General features: G+C 39.6%; 1 protein-coding gene across 2 annotated transcripts in view; it reads right to left on the bottom strand.

Annotated features, from left to right (window-relative positions):
• VPS13A (vacuolar protein sorting 13 homolog A) overlaps window positions 1–17923 on the bottom strand; it is a 350725-nt gene that overhangs the window by 257868 nt on the left and 74934 nt on the right. For both annotated transcript variants that reach the window (XM_056523518.1, XM_056523526.1), the window contains exons 4-9: window positions 16995–17090; window positions 11674–11775; window positions 11380–11489; window positions 7000–7059; window positions 4067–4126; window positions 943–1023 (exon numbers count right to left, since the gene is read on the bottom strand). In XM_056523518.1, coding sequence (XP_056379493.1) covers window positions 943–1023; window positions 4067–4126; window positions 7000–7059; window positions 11380–11489; window positions 11674–11775; window positions 16995–17090 — 509 coding nt within the window. The remainder of the gene's footprint in view (window positions 1–942; window positions 1024–4066; window positions 4127–6999; window positions 7060–11379; window positions 11490–11673; window positions 11776–16994; window positions 17091–17923) is intronic.

Raw genomic sequence — 17923 nt, 5'->3', positions numbered from 1 at the left:
GGGTTCCGAAATGCGTTGGTGGTATTTTGGTCCATCCTGAGCACTGTAGGGACGTCACATACAGCGATCTAATACATCAGCAAATTTTGGAGGAACATCAGCTGGGTTGAGACACCGCCGGCCAGGGCAGTCTACCCACAGTCCTAACCATCTGTTCTGCTACCTATAATTTGCAAAAAACACACTTGGAAGGCATCTAAATGGAGGAATAAGGAGGCACAGGAGGAACGGACTTCTCATACTAAGGTACTGTAATATGTGCGCACCAACATTGTGAAACCTCTCAAAGTGATATAGTTAGATTGACCTTGTGCAATCGAACGTTATATATCAGCAAGACTACATTTTACTGTATCTACACAATATAACTTTTGACATTTGCTAGTACAAAATGTTGCATAGGATATTGCTGATCCCTGCAGACTAACGCCCTCCCTATAAATGAAAGTGATCAAGGTAAAAACATAGGAATACATAAAGTAAAACACAGTTTTTTCGTTCTTGAGATAAAATTAAGCACTCATTTGCTATTGGATTATAGAAACTCTTCTGCAGAACACTGCACTTATTATAGAGTGCTCATACAGCAATGTTGCTTTATATTTATCCACTGGACACGTGTTAGAGTGGTGAACAGGGTCCCACTCCTTTAACATATAGCTGCAGTACAGAGCAACAGCGTCAAGTAACCATAATATCCAATTTACTGAATCGGTATACGAGAATGCAGTAAGCTCTGAAGCTCCCTCGAGTGGCAATGAGAGGCAAATAGAATGTTGTGTTTATTATTGTCTATGCAGCCGTGCTTCAGGATTTAACAAAAATTGCATTTCATAGGGTCATCATATTTCTATAGCTAGTTCTATACTGGTCTACAGACACTACAACAAAACCCCTGAAGTTCAATTTAGGGATAAACAAGGAGGGCATATAAGATCATACCAAGGCTTCATTGTATGATCGGTGGTAATACATCTCAGATTTCACGTTCCAGTAGGCAAACAGGTTGTCAAGACGTACAATCTAAAAATAAAAGCAAAAAAGTTATAATTAATATGATATATTAGCATCATATCTATTTTTTCCCCAACTGGCTGATCCAAGCTGTAAAATAGAGATTGCAGTGTTTTCCTATAATTTCTTGGAACAAAGTTAACCACTCTACATTTCTTAAGGAGCTATTCCAGTATGCAAAACTTGTCTTCTATAGAAAATATGTGGTACTAAGTACAAACTCCCAAAATGCACCACTCCTACATTGTTTTGGCTGTGTTCCTAGGGTCAGTCTAGTTAGAATTAAACCTTCCACCTAGTCCGTTTATCAAGCAAGATGCTAGATCTTTATTCATGAAAAAGCCATATACCGTATTTCAGACTTAACTTTATCAAAGGAGGACAGATCTTTTCTTCCAATAGTGGGGAATCGTTTGTTTGGCTGCGAACAGAAGGAACGTCAAAATTGGAAACTAAGTGCATGTAAGAGCAGGGGTGTCCTGATGTAATAGCTCCACCGAAGGGTCGCAAAGTAAAATAATATTTAAGAGTATGAATCATACCATACAAACAGAACCAAAAGTAAACCAAATGAAGAGCTCCAATTGTTAAACGCCTCTGGAAACAAGAAGAGGAGTAGCCAAGAACATTGTGACTTACCTGAGCTGGTACTCATAAGCTGAGCTAGTAACTCATAAGGACCTTACATGGGGATTCCGGAGATGCAACATTAATACAGGATTTAGACATAGTCAGCCATATATTAGTCCAGTCTGCAGGGTCCCTGTTCGGCGGTAGAATTGTTGAGGCTATGTTAAAAGTGAAGTATAGTAAAGGAGCCAAAGATTTGTGGAAAGAAATTTGTGGAATTTCAATCTAATGCCCTAGGTAGAGAAACGGCTATATCATGAGAAAAGCAAAGTGCGGGATGATGGGGAATGCAGGGAGACAAGTTTAGCTATAATGGTGACCTGGTAATAAGTTTGAAGAAAGGGAAAACCCGACCCTAAATGGGCACCGTAATTGTCAAAAAACGTTATATAATGTAGTTAATAACATTGTCTGTGTGTCTCATCTGGTACAAAATAGAGGTGAACTCTGTAAAGACATTTTGAAGATTGTACAGGGTAGTGTGGGACTGGGGGAGAAAAAATGTATGTCACTTGCAAAAAGGTTCAGCTTGTGTTGGCCTCTGGCCACCCCAACACCCAGATATCGGTGTTGTTCCTGGATAAGGTTTTCATTAAGATTATCTCTGTATTCTTCTCCATTCAGATTTCCCACAACCGTGATTAGTCTGCCTGTCCCAGCCACTGAAAAACAACCCCACAGCATGATGCTGCCACCACCATGCTTCATTGTAGGGGTAGTATTGGGCAGGTGATAGGTAGTGTCTCCAAACATGACACTTATAATTGAGGCCAAAAAAATTCCAGCTTGGTTGCTCCAACCAAAGGACTCCTACAGTCTGAGAGTCCTTAGGGTGCTTCCAGGCTTGCTTTCATGTGTCTTTTATGGAGAAAGCTTCTTTCCAGCCATTTTGGCCTTTGTATTCCAATTTGTGTCCAATCAACTTAAATTAACACAGGTGACTCCAAACAAGCTGCAGGAACATCTCAAAGATAATAAAGAGACATGGTAACACCAGATCTAAATGTCAAGTCTCACAGCAAAGAGTATAAACACTTATGTCCTTCCTTTTTAATAAAGTTGCTTCAATTCTGTTTTCACCTTCATATCTTTTTCAGTGGTTTCCCACATATGGTAATGACTCATCACTGGCCAAAATTGTGATGTTTATAGCTCGTTTCCTAGGCTTACGACCTGCAATTCAGATTCAGCCTACTGGTAACGCATGCTCAGTTCCAGCACTAGGATTTATAGGAGGGGAACAGTTTGACTATAAAACAGCATTAAATTGAAACTAGGAACTTATGTGAGAGGCTCAGCAATGAGCTGCACAAAAGAGTGGAGACTTGCTCTTCAGGACCCAGGGAAGTACAGAGGGAAGAGAAGAGCCTGGAATACATGTCAGCAATGCATGATGGGAATTGTGAGCTGCTAGGTACCTAGGCTGCTGCTGAAGCTGTGCTGAGATGGAATACATAAAGAACAAGAGTGTAACAAATAGAGATAATGGTACATGTTTAAGTTGCAGGATTCGTGTTACACTGTTGGACTGTGTTTAGTGAACCTGTAGCCTTTTCATAAGCTTCTCATTCGAACACCGGAGTGCCCCTTCAAGCTGAATAATTTAAATATGTGTAAAATTGATCTGATCAAACACAATTTATTAGAATAACACCAAACTTTTCTATTTGTTTGATGCTGGTAAAACAAAACCTTAACCCCATATTAATAGAATTGCATTTGAGACATCTTTCAGATGCCGTTTATATGCTACAGTCATACAGTATAATGGTAACTGGCAGACAGTTCGATATGGCAGGGCATGCAAAAGGACATTACACATTTCCATCAAATCAACAGAGCAATTACAAATGAGCATTTTAGATTTATATTGGTCTGATCAGATCAGTAATCTGAATGAGTGGACACTACTATACAGGAGTATAAGGACTTGCTAACTGCCCCTTAACAGCAGATGTTGCAAGAACTAGGAAGATTTTATTATGCCTGATCATTTGTTCTTGTGGGAGATAAGACTCTGATGGTGGTTTCTGGCAGCAGCTTATTCCCTTCTCCCCACTGAAATAAACAAACACACTTGGCAGATTCGAGATTGAGATTGACAACTATTTTATGGGTATGAGTGGCTTAAATCCAATATCTAAATCTAAATTATTCTGAATAATTATTTTAATGAAGATTTATGAGTCGAGCCAAATGCTACAATCAATTAATGGTTCACAAAAGCTGCTATCTAACTTTACCAAAACCAGCCATATTCTGATGGTTAACTGAACTGGTTGTCAAAAGAATTTTGATCAAGGATCTCTAGACATTGTTGCATGCACAGTGAACCCAGAATTTTCAGATTAAAGCAGGAATATCTGGCAGATGACATAAAGACAAACTGAATTAATTGTATTAACATATGATATTACATTACCTTGTAAAACAATTTTGAGGATTCATCATGAAGACATGGATTCCAATTTTTATCAGATGTCTAAAAAAAACAAACCAACAACTCATTGATTATTCTCCAATAATTTGTCTTAGTAGTTCACATCTCACATCTCATTGATTATTCTCCAATAATTTGTCTTTGTAGTTCACATCTCAAACTACACTACGATTATGTCAGCCAGGTCAGATCGCCACCAATTTTCACTGGAAAAATAATTTAAAAGCATTACTGTCATTTTGTCAAGCCATGTCAAAAGTTTAGATAGCACTGGGTCTTAGTCCTGGGTCCTGCTATGATTTGGAGTAATCATCAGGTGAAGCCTGCAGTAGCCCACATCACTTCTGAACACTACACCCGGCTACAAAATTAGCAAGATTAAAGAATTACCATCATGTACATAAACTTTGTGTAAATGACAGCAATGCTTTAAAATATTCCCTATGTTTAAGAAGGTGCCTAAATAGCCATATAAAAATGTAACAAATAAAAGTGTGGCAAACCACAAACAACCATGTTGCAGCAGATATATCACAAAAAAGATGTACACTTAGAAAGAATACCTAGTAAAGTGTTGCAATATAGGGTCACACATGAATACCTTCACGAGTGCTCGTTCTCCCAGCTGCTTATAACTGAATTGGGAGACAGAGTCATCTCCATAACACCTGTCTCCAGCGCATAATCCAGAGTAAAGTCCCTGGTTGGACTTGATGGACGTATGTCTTTTTTCAACCATACTAACTATGTAACTATGTAACTATGTAATGTGATTCTACGGCACTGGGTCTTGTGCTGGAGACAGATGTTATGGGGACATCCCTTAATGCACAGTTATAAGTTATGGGGAGCAGGGAGAACAGGCATTCGGTGAAGGTATTCCAGCGCCAAATTCAAAATGAAAGGGATTTAGAAAAATTACTATTGTTCACAGTGCTGCACTATAGAGATTTTTTCATAAGTGTTCACAATATAGAAGGTACACTTTAATACTGATAAAATAGCTTTCCTCACATTACTGGTGGAAGCAAAATGGAAATGATTAATTCCCTCCTATACAGTAGAAGACAAGGCAGATACTTTAGACACTTACACAATTTTTTTTTTATACATCAAAGCTAAATTACACATACTCACTTTTAGAAAATGGATATTTTGGATTTTCTAATAGCGTGTGAAACAGGCTGATAATTTGGAACTTGATCGGGGAGATTTATTAAAACCCTTGCAAAGGAAAAGTTGCCCAGTTGCCCATAGCAACCAATCAGTTAGCTTCTTTCATTTTTCAGAGGCCTTGTTAAAAATGAAATAGGCAATCTGAATAGTTGCTATGGGCAACTGGGCAACTTTTATCTGCACAGGTTTTAATAAATCTCCCCCATGTGCCCAAACCCTAGATCTGCAACTTTTTGAGGAGGAAGGTGGTGACAAAACTCCCCCATTTACTCCCCAGATTTGCCTTTCAAGAATTCACAACACTAATAGAGACACAATGCTGGATGTCTTTTGAGGAAAAATTTCTGGTCTATAAGGTTATAGAATTGGGAGAAGCCAGTAGCCCTCCTATTCTTCCACAGTGAAGGAATATGGTTATCAATACCATGATACATAATAACAATGTAAACAAAAACTGAGTTATAGAAAATTCCACAGAGTTTTAAATTCTTGGTAGTCTTCTCAGCTCATTTTATTTACACATAAAAAGGCCTTTTTATTCAGTGCGATTATTGTTCAAATGGTACAATTATTTCCCAGTAAAAGAAACCAGTGATCAGCCGAAAAGCAAGGAAACGTTTGTTCGCTGGCAGATCACATCTTTTTTGCAGCCCTTGAATAATTTTTTCGGTAGCCCATGTACCTGTGCAAACAGGTGATGAGCTGCTGATCCAGTGATCGTCCTTGTGGCCATTCAATAACTGGGCTGTGTAAAAGCTCCTTTTCACATGTGCCAACTGATAAAAGCTCATATGAGGCTGGCATTTGCCATGTAAAAGACCAAGGCTCATCGGGGTAACTGAATTTTGTATTATGCGACATCTCCTTCTAGTTGAATGTAATAAGTAGCAGACATTTGATGCACTGCTGGTGTGCTTTTGCCATCTCTATTACTAACATTCATCAGCACCCTTTCTGCAGGATTTATCTTGTTACCCAAAGATACGTTCCTGATACTGTATATTGCTATGTAGTACAACATGGCTGATTTCGTCTACTTTATTTCCAACAAAATTAGTTCAAAAATTATTGATACACATGATAATAGTAAAAAATGGTAAAAAAAAGGGCTTTGTATTTGGTAAAAAATAAGGGCTTTTTTAAAGAGTACCTGTTACCAAACAAAACTTATAATATATTGTTCCTTACATAATTATAAGACACTTTGCTATTTACTTGCTGTTAAAATTCTCAGCCTTTATATGTTTTTAATGTGAATGAAAAAACGGCCACTGTTCCCTGCGCAAGTCAAACAGTCTGGACTCCTCCCAGCCTGGCAGGAGACCAAACTCAGGAAGTGTGTGCAGGGCATGGCGAAGCACGGCTCTCGCAGGCTTCAGTGATGCTGCGCCTGCTGGGGAACGCCCACTTTCTCCTGCTGGGAGCTCACACAATGTGAGCAAGGGGAAAGGTATGATACAGAGCTTTTTACAGCTCGGAATATTTTTTTGAGTTAGGAGTAGTTAGGAAATATAATCTGAGTTAGTTAAGAAAATATGGTTTGATGACATGTACTCTTAAAGTCTTTCTCAATGACAAAAGAAATGTGTGTGCAGTGAACATATGGAGTGATAGGAATGAAATTTCTTAACAAATATTTAAACAATAAAGTATTCACTTCCAGTCAACTCTAAAACGGAAAGCTGGCTGTAAGATTGTATTACCATTAATAAATTATTTTTAATGTTCCATATAAATACCTGCAAACTGAGGTTCTGAAGTGAGACTCCAAAGGAGAGCGGACATTCAGGATTTGTGATCTTCAGGACATAAAATAAAAATTAGTAGAATTAACAGTCATCAATGCTAAATTTATGCTACACTATACAGTGGGGATCAAAAGTTCGGGCACCCCGGATAAAAATTTGTATTACTGTGCATAAAGAAGCCAAGAAAAGATGGAAAAATCTCCAAAAGGCATCAAATTACAGATTAGACATTCTTATAATATGTCAACAAAAGTTAAATTTTATTTCCATCACTTACACTTTCAAAATAACAGAAAACAAAAAAATGGCGTCTGCAAAAGTTTGGGCACCCTGCAGAATTTATAGCATGCACTGCCCCCTTTGCAAAGCTGAGACCTGCCAGTGTCATGGATTGTTCTCAATCATCATCTGGGAAGACCAGGTGATGTCAATCTCAAAGGTTTTAAATGCCCAGACTCATCTGACCTTGCACCAACAATCAGCAGCATGGGTTCTTCTAAGCAGTTGTCTAGAAATCTGAAACTGAAAATAGTTGACGCTCACAAAGCTGGACAAAGCAGAAGATAGCAAAATGTTTTCATATGTCAATATCCTCTGTTTGGAATGTAATTAAGAAATGGCAGTCATCAGGAACAGTGGAAGTTAAAGCAAGATCTGGAAAACCAAGAAAAATATCAGACAGAATAGCTCGCAGGATTGTGAGATAACAATTCAAAACCCACGTTTGACTGCACAATCCCTCCAGAAAGATCTGGCAGACACTGGAGTTGTGGTACACTATTCCACTATAAAGAGATACTTGTACAAATATGGTCTTCATGGAAGAGTAATCAGAAAAAAAAACCTCTTCTACATCCTCACCACAAAAATCAGCATTTGAACTTTGCAAAAGAACATATAGACAAGCCTGATGCATTTTGGAAACAAGTTCTGTGGACCGATGAGGTTACAATTGAACTTTTTGGCCGGAATGAGCAAAGGTACGTTTGGAAAAGAAGGGGAACAGAATTTAATGAAAAGAACCTCTGTCCAACTGTTAAGCATGGGGGTGGATCAATCATGCTTTGGGGTTGTATTGCAGCTAGTAGAACAACAACTACCCCCAAGAATTCCAGGGCATAGATTCAAACAACAACTTTTAGGGGTAGCCCCCCAAAAGGGGTTAGCTCTAAAACTAGAAATCCCTAATGATATATATTAAAATTCCCAAAGCTTTATTTCATTCATTAAAATAATCTGATGTAAGTACAAAGAAATGTGTATGTGCTCTTTAAAAACACAGCTGTTGCTCAGTAAGGTCACTGTGAATGTCCTATACCGTGCTGAGTGATTTTATAGTATTAAGCTTTTAGCTGTGGACATTCACTTATATTGCTGCTGGCTAATGTTGCTGCTTATTTAAAAGGTGATGCTAGCCATCCGCCCCCCCGACATTTCGTCAGCCCACACTGACGGACTCAAGGGAGTCCGGCTAATAGCCGGACTCCCTTGAGAAAGTCAGCGTGGGCTGACGAAACGTCGGGGGGCGGATGGCTAGCATCACCTTTTAAATAAGCAGCAACATTAGCCAGCAGCAATATAAGTGAATGTCCACAGCTAAAAGCTTAATACTATAAAATCACTCAGCACGGTATAGGACATTCACAGTGACCTTACTGAGCAACAGCTGTGTTTTTAAAGAGCACATACACATTTCTTTGTCCTTATATCAGATTATTTTAATGAATGAAATAAAGCTTTGGGAATTTTAATATATATCATTAGGGGGGATTTCTAGTTTTAGGGCTAACCCCTTTTGGGGGGTCTACCCCTAAAAGTTGTTGTTTGTATTGCAGCTAGTGGCACAGGGTACATCTCACGAGTAGATGGAAAAATGGATTCAATAAAATTTCAGCTGAAGTTAAAGAGAGGATGGCTTCTACACATGGATAATGATCACACCTCGAAATCCACGGGGAATTACATCAAGAGGCGTAAACTGAAGATTTTGCCATGGCCTTCACAATCTCCTGACCTCAACATAATTGAAAATCTATGGATAGACCATAAAAGAGCAGTGCGTGACAGAAAGCCAAGAAATCTCAAAGAACTGGAAGACTTTTGTAAGGAAGAATGGGCAAAGATACCTCAAACAAGAATTGAAAGACTCTTGGCTGGCTGCAAAAAGCGTTTACAAGCTGTGATACTTGCCAAAGGGAGCAGTACAAGATATTAACTCTTCCTGGTGCCCAAACTTTTGCAGATGCCATTTTTTTATTTTCTGTTATTTTGAAAGTGTAAATGATGGAAATAAAATCTAACTTTTGTTGACATATTATAAGAATGTCTAATCTGTAATTTGATGCCTTTTGGGGATTTTTCCATCTTTCCTTGGCTTCTTTATGCACATTAATACAAATTTTTATCTGGGGTGCCCAAAGTTTTGATCCCCACTGTACTACACCTACTACCATTACTTCATAGCCATACTCTATGCAAGAAAATATTACAATTATGCTTTACAGATACCTGGCAATTTCTTTAGGTAAGGAAGGACGTATTGTTCTGTGTGACAAAATACTTGACTATCAATTATGAAACATTAATATTAATTAACAAATGAGCAGAAGCATCTGCTTGGTGGTGCTTGCTTAAAGAGCACTTAAGATCTTATGCAGAGATACTGGGCCAAATAAATAGACATGGTATGAGTGGACTTGAACAAATACTGAGTGCCTTCCAAAAACATTAACTGCTTGACTGCTAGAGAGAAGCGTAAAAGGGAATGTACCAACTTTAACTTTTGTACAAATTAAAAGCTCATACATATTTTTTCAATGTTTTTATTTTCTGCTGGTAGATGTTCTATTTTCTGTACAGGTTTATATTTGCAGCCAACATGCCTGAGCTTCCTTTAATGCCATACAGAAATAACCACCAGAACGGCCATATGAACCTGTAGTCTAGAGCTGACTAACTGACTCCTATGGGAGTTGTGTAGTCATGTGACAGCTTTGTGACCTGTGGCCATCACCTACAGTGAAATGTATGTATGATGTACAGTGCAATTTATATTATATATAGTGGTTACATTTCATTGTAATCCTGCCTGAGACAATAATGAGAATGCAGAAGAGTGTTCTCTACAGAGCTGTGTTGGTAAAAAAAAGTAGTGTCATACAAAATTAAAAATAATCACTAAATATTTAAAAATAAAGGTGACATGAAAACTTAAACAATAGGTAATTTTCTCATGACACATTGCCTTTAAAGCGTACCTGTCATAGTGCCCAAAAAAAAAAAAAAGTGACATGTTACTCAGTACCTAATCCTGATCATGTACATATAATTTATGCGTCTAGAACCTATATATCCCTAACAAATATCATTTATATCTTGATCACTTGCTTTGTCTTCTTGCCTTGTGGAGGGGGCGTGTCCGTCTCTCTCCCTCACTGTAGATGACTCATCTGCTCCGAGTCTGGAAGCAGCCTGGCAGTCTGCAAATCACTGCACACTAGTTTTTATGCATACATGTTCTATCTGTTCCTAGTAAAGCTGAATGCTAATCAACATAGCTGTCATTATGTGTTTCATTCTGCTTTCACAGACTCCTGAATGTCTGATCAGATTCTTTGTCATTCAGGAGTCAGAGAAAGCTTTGGCTGTCCGGGCATGCTGGGAGTTGTAGTTTTGCAACAGCTGGAGCTGCAGTGTTTGTAAAACACTGTGTTAGAGCAGTGTTGTATTTAGCTGTTGAAAGTATACAACTCCCAGCATACCCACACATCCTTTGTCTGTAGTTTTGCAAGAGCTGGAGGTACACAGCTGGAGAATACACAGCTCTAAAAAACTGTTTTACAAAGATTGTACCCCCAGCTGTTGCAAAACTACAACTCCCATCATGGAAGTTGCAGTTTAGGAACAGCTGAAGTCTGCAGTATTGAGCTCCTATACTGCATACAAACACACTTTACGGCCGGTTTTCAGTATGCTGCAAAATACAGAGTAGTCTGTCTGATAAAGACAGATGACCCCTAGTGGCGGCTATTTACATTTTGTAGTAAAAATGAAATTTGTTTAAATAAAATGTATATTTAAAAAATTAATCTTATCAATAGTACGACAAAATATAAATGTTTTTCATAATGACAGTGCCTCTTTAAGAGCTTTTTATATGTATACTTCTTTAGTAAGCATATGCACAATAAAGTAATTTTTTTTTTTTTTTTATCAAAAAAGGCATCATATTAAGTAAAAATTTTTATTACATGGTACACACGGTATGAGAAATTGAGCCAGTCAATATTATGTGCCATTTTTTTAACCTGCCACAAAATTGTCTATAGCCTTAATAAATCCTTTTAAAATCTTAATAAATCTTTTACTTACATCATCTTCATATCGGATATGAATGTTGGATATCTTCAATTGAAGATTCTTAATAACCTGAGTTACTAACTTCTCTGCAAAGGTATCCTGCTTTTCTCCTTTAGGCTTTTCTAAAACAATTAAAATAAAATAATGGTATTAATGGGGTAAAGAGTTGAACAACCCTGAGAAGAACTCCCTATATGCAGGTATAATATACGGTCTAGAGACGAAAACATGATAGATTCCAGTTTCTTGTCATTTAAACATAAAACAATTTTATGAAAAGTCGTCCAAGTAAGAATTTCTCCTTACCCTGATCAGCCACTTTTTGTTTAGCCTCTTCAATGCGCAGTAGTTCCCGTTGTCTGGCTTCCAAGAACTGTTTTTGTTCTTTCTCTGCATCATATTTTATACCTATAATGTGTATGAAATGAAACAAGATAAAATACTGCTGACTTTCAGAAAATAAAATAGGGTTACATTAAATTAAGTTGTAATTGGATTTGTCAAATCTACGCATCTCTCTGCTGACGTTATTATAATAATAATAATAATAATAATAATAATAATAACACTTAATTTATTGTTGTCCATAGTGGGATTTGAACTCAAGTCCCCAGCACTGCAAGGCAGCAGTGCAAACCACTGAGCCACAATGCTGCCCTTAGCATACATCTGCTATGCATCTGCTATGCATGCTTGCTAAAATGGACAGAGATGTCAGCAGAGAGTACTGTGCTCGTGATGTCATCAGTGTTCCAAAAAGAAAGGAATTTCCTCTGTAGCATTCAGCAGCTAATAAGTACTGGAAGGATTAAGATTTTTTAATAGAAGTAATTTACAAATATGTTTAACTTTCTGCCACCAGTTGATTTAAAAGAAAAAAGGTTTTCACCGGAGTACCCCTTTAAAGAACACATGAGTAACAGGCCAAAAATGACCCTTGTTCAAAAGTAGGCATACTCTTCAATTGTTCCAGTTTCCCATTTTCCTCCTGCTCTTGTAAGAGCCATAACTCTGTCAATTTTCCACCTACAGACCAATATGAAGGCTTGTTTGATGAGAGATGAATTGTGCTTTGTAAAAGCATCACTCATTTTATCTCAAAATCTATGGTAAAGCCCCTGAAAAAGTATTTGTGTGGCGGAATTTGTGGGGCTTTATTTCTAAAAATCATCATTTATGGACTTTTGTATTTTTTATGTTTACAGTAATCACCAAGTAGGTTCATGTGTATTTTTTTTGAGCTTATTCACATTTGTTGAGTTATTCACCTTACCTAGGTCTCAAGAGATGTTCCACTTCTAAAAGAGTTAATAAACTGACTGACATGACAAAAACTTTAAAATCTTTCAATTCCTTTTATATCATTATAAATTTACACCACCTTGTTATGCAGGTTTTTTGAATGTTCTTTTTTGCTCCCCATGGCTCAGTATCTAGCCTGCTCAGTACATCCATGTAAGGGCTAACAAACTCATTTGTAGACATTAAAACCTGTCCAGAGGAAAAGTGGAATTGTTACCATTGCAACCGGATCTTTTAAAAAATTTATCTGATTGATTGCTATGGGCAACTGCTCTACTTTTTCTCCGCACAGGTTGATAAATCTCCCCCCTTCTATGAACATTTTAAAGGGATTATCCAGCCAAAATCTTTTTTCTTTAAACCCAGAATGCCAGCATGAAAAAATAAACCCAGACTTACGTACCGCTGCACCCCTCAATCTGTCATGCTGCCACTCAGCCAATCAATGGCTGAGATGGGACACTGCTGCGGCCAGCGATCAGCTGAGTTTCAGTTTTGCATGTCGGGCCCCAGATGCAAGAAGGGGATCACAGGAGTGAGCATCGGGAGGCAAGTCCAGGTTTTTTTTATTTTATTTTTATTTTTTTTAAATAGCCAGCATTCTAGGCTTATTGAGAAAAAAATATTTTGCCTGATAACCCCTTAAACTTGTGTGTGTCACCTTGTGTCTGTAACAAAGTCATACATTCAAGGGTATCTAAACTTTTTATCAGGGCAATCTGGGTAATTTCTGTTATGATTTAAAAACAAACCAAACAGCTATGACTGGAACCAAACAGCTATGACTGGCTTCATATGATCATTATTCTTAAAATAAAAGTTATCTTTTCATATCAGTCATATTTTAAAAAGCATTGCAAATCCCAGGTTGTTTCGGGTTTGATCCACCCAGATCAGTCTGGGTTTATGCCCCATAGATCTACCTCCCATAATCTACGTAGATTACATCTCAATCTTCAGGCTAGAGGGGGGGGGGGGGGACGTGGGGGCGGCGGTCATCTCACTCAACGCTGCGAAGGCTTTCGACAGCGTCGAGTGGGAGTTTCTTTGGGCCATCATGCGCAGAATGGGATTTGGTTCCCAGTTTCTGCGCTGGGTGCAATTACTTTATTCGGGTCCCAGTGCCAGAGTGAGGGCTAATGGTCGTCTTTCGGGTGCCTTCGGCCTCGGTCGGGGGACAAGACAGGGATACCCCCTGTCTCCCTTGCTCTTCGCCATAGCGATTGAGCCCCTGGCGTCCCTGTTGCTGTCCTCGGCGGATATTGAAGGGTTCCCGCGGCGTGATGGTGAGGAACGTGTCTCGCTATACGCTGATGATTTATTGCTTTATACTAAGATTTATGCTTCCTCCATAGATTCCATTAGGTCTATCATTGCAACTAATGGCAGATTTTCAGGATTGTCAATCAACTGGGGCAAGTCTGTGGTTCTATTTCTGTCCTCTCCTCCCCCAGCAGCCTTGTTACCTCCCACTCCACTACAGGTGGAATCCAGATTTAAATACCTTGGAATTCAGGTTACGGCGTGCATTCACGATTATATCACCGACAATTTATTGCCTCTCCTTCGGTTCAGGAGGAAGATTGACGCATGGTCCCGTCTGCCCTTATCGGTTGTTGGGCGCTGTAACCTGATCAAGATGATACTGATGCCCCAGTTACTTTATGTCCTTCATAATTCACCTGTATGGATACCCGCAGAATATTTCAAACGTATTAATAGAATTTTTCGGTCTTTCATTTGGAAGAGGGGTTGTGCCCGTATTAAACTTGAGACTCTTCAGCGGAGCAAATTGGACGGGGGATTGGCTGTACCTAACCCGTATATTTACTTTTTGGCAGCTCAGTTGCAGCATTTTAAGGGGTGGGGAGTTGCTGATGGCTGTGGAATCTCTGGTAAATTGGTGGAGTTGATTACTGGGTTCTCTCCTCCCCTGGGGGCTCTTGAGGTGGGCAAATCTGGTGGGCCGATTCGCGGTTCTCCTACGCTGGTGTTAATGGAGAGAGTATGGGAAGCTGTTCAGTCGCTATTGCAGGTTCAGGGATTTACCCCATTTACTCCCCTCTGGAGGAATCCACGCATTCCGGAAATCTTTCGGTTGGAGGGATTTTCACCGTGGAGAGAGGCTGGCGTTCATACTCTGTCTGATGTGCTGGGTGATGACTCTATTCTATCTTTTCTGGATCTGCAGACTAAGTTTGCTCTCCCACACAGGGCTTTTTATCAATACTTACAATTGCGCCATGCTATCGATCAACAGAGGAGGGTGACGCCTTTGACCTTGTCTTCGCATGGCCTGCTGCAGGATACGGGGAGGGTGGGTACCCAGAGGGGTGCTATCTCTATGGCATACAGCATGCTACTCGACAAACATCTTGACGCCTTTCCTCTGACAGTCAGGGATCGTTGGGTGGGGCAGGTTGGACCCATTTCTGATGAGCAGTGGAGCGAGTACCTCTCTTGTCCTTGAGTGAGCCGCTTCGTCTCTCTCAACTATTCCTTATACATAGGGTCTACCGGACACCAGCATTTCTCTTTAAAATAGGTTGGCGTGCTGATGCTTCCTGTCCCCGATGCTCCGCTGATAATGCTGATCTCCTTCATATGTTCTGGGTATGCAGAGAGTTGGAGGAGTTTTGGAGGGGTGTAGTGGCAATCATACTTAGGGCCTACTCAGTAACTGTCCCCTTGACTCCTGCTGCTTGTGTGTTGGGGTGCATAGCTGGTACTCTGGAGGATAGCAGTTCCCTCTTGGGTGTCCAGCGTATCTTGTACCAGGCGAGCAAAAATTGCATCACACTGGACGCACTCAGCCCCTCCGACGCAGCAGGAGTTCCTGAATAGGAGGAATGCCATGGCTAAGTTTGAGCGAATCTGGGGACCATGGCTAGACACTGCAGGATTACCCTCCCAGCTCCTTCTGCGGTTGTGTAGGGGCCCCATGCAGGTCTTCTCCTCCGCTGGTAATAGTTAGGTTCCTTTATGCCGGGGTTGCTCCTTTGCCAGGGTTTATTATTTGGGGTTTACTCGTACATTGGTGTACCTGAGGCTATAGATGTGCATCCGACTCCCTCTCCTCTGTGTGGTGTAAGTCTCTTCCCTTTTTCCTTCTGGCCTCTCTTCTTGTCTCTCTTTTTGTAGTCTGGCTTCATGGGATAGTCTCCTTACCTGTATTGTCTATTTCGAAATGTGTCGCTATTTCTCCTACACTGACTGGTGCCTCCCGATGTTGTCATTATTGATGCCTACCTGTTATTTCGTGCCATATTTTTATAGCTCCTTATCTTGGTTGGCTGGTCGGGCGGTACATCAGGAGACTGCGCTCTGTTATTTTTGACTGCACTGTTTATTATGGGGATATAATCCCCTTTTTGTTTGTTTTTTGTGCTCATGTATTTTTTTATTCCCCCCCCCCTTTTTTTGTTTTCTTCCCTCTTTTTAGTTTTCCCCCCTTTTTTTTTCTTTTTTCTTTTCTGTGAGTCACGTGTGCAGTATTCGATATCACCATTATATATATAATGCTACTGAAGATTCAGGATGACTACTATCGCTATTGCAATTTCTTTACTTGGCTGGGTCGCTCTGCCAATTGTGCGGCCTCTGTAGAATGTGAGTCACACGGTTTGTTTCTGTGTTGTACTCTTGTTTGAAATGAAAAAGGAGTTTAATAAAAAAAATATCTGATTAAAAAAAAAAAAAAAAAAGCATTGCAAAAATTTTAACATTTCTGCGAGGGTATGAAAACTTTGGGTGTATTTGCTTTGTATACAGTTATGCTTAAGAGTAGTGAACACATTTCTGATACTTGGCTTTTAAGAGAAATCAATTATGATTACCGGTCTCAGCTCTGTAAGGTGTTCAGTGAAACATATCAGTCCATGCCTAACACCCTGAGAACATTTGCATGTTAAATTCATTGTAAATCAATGTAATAACATGGTGCTTCTCCATCATTCAGGGTGCAGTGCCAGTAGTTGACATTTACTTACAGCATCTTGCACATGCTCTATTGATAGAGCATATTCCCCTTTAAGGGTACAATCACACATACCAGGATTTACACAGCATCAAATCTGCAACACTGTAGGCGTCAATGTACCCTAATACTGCTCACTACGGAAAGCACTGGAATGGAGGATCCAAAAGGCAAAGATTAAAGGAGATATCCAACCAAAAGTGGTAAAAATAAAAACCTAAATGTATGTTTATATATTTTACCATGCTCACCATAACTCCACAAGGCATCCTGGTTGATTTATTTTAATTTGGAGTTGCATTTGTTACAAAAAAAAAAAAAATGTACATAGAAAGAAACAATAACTTACTTGCAATAGGTACTATGAGTAGGTAAACGCCATCCAAAACTGCCTCCACTGGTTGAGTATATAGATTTTTCCAAGGAATCTTAAGATCAAGTTTGCCTACATAAACACAGAATGGATTATTTTCTAGACACAGAAAAGACAGAAACACTTTAGGACTGGCACCACCTAAACCCATGAGGTCAGCTGAAAAGCTACTTACAGTGCTCTTGTGCAGAGAGACAGCAGATTTGTACATTACTTGATCAGAAGAAATACATAGCACTCAGGAGATTCAGCTTCTTTTAATTATTGCTCACAGCGGTATACATGGACAAGAGTACATATTCAAACAACACACTTTCACATCAGGTGATGTTTCATCAAGGTATGACAGGAGAAGGTGGAGCCAGGGATGTGGAAATCCTATCACACGACGCCCGGGACATGTAGTTCCGGGCGCCGGGCAGGTGATTTTTTTCATAGATTTAGCCCTGTATCGGGCAAGCAGGGACAGACCGACTTCCCACTTATTTTTCTTCAATGCCGGTGTGAGGCGCAGGAAGCCGATGCAAGTCTGCACCTCACACCGGCGCTCAGGGTGTATGGAGGGGTCGGCGCCCCCAGCTGATTTTAGTAGCCGGGTGCCGCTGCTCAGACACATAAAATTGAGTAAATAAAATGCACCACATAATCTGGAGAAGCAGACCCCACCCCCCAGTAACACAGCGTTGTTCAGTGGTTTCCAATCAAAAGACTCCTATGAAGTCCCTATGACGACTGAAAAATAGTGATTAAAATATTTTAAGAAGTGCGTATATATGTGAATAAGCCCCTTTCCTAATAAAAGTTCCGATAATAAATGGTTCCGATAAAAACTACAGATCACGGCACATAAGATTACCCTCATCCATCCCTGTGTATGGAAAAATTGGAGTTCTAGGGGTCAGATT

This window comes from Hyla sarda, chromosome 1 (assembly GCF_029499605.1).
Source record: "Hyla sarda isolate aHylSar1 chromosome 1, aHylSar1.hap1, whole genome shotgun sequence".
In the NCBI taxonomy this organism is placed as follows: domain Eukaryota; kingdom Metazoa; phylum Chordata; class Amphibia; order Anura; family Hylidae; genus Hyla; species Hyla sarda.
The sequence above is the reverse complement of the archived record's forward strand: the minus strand, read 5'-3'. Positions and strand labels throughout refer to the sequence as shown.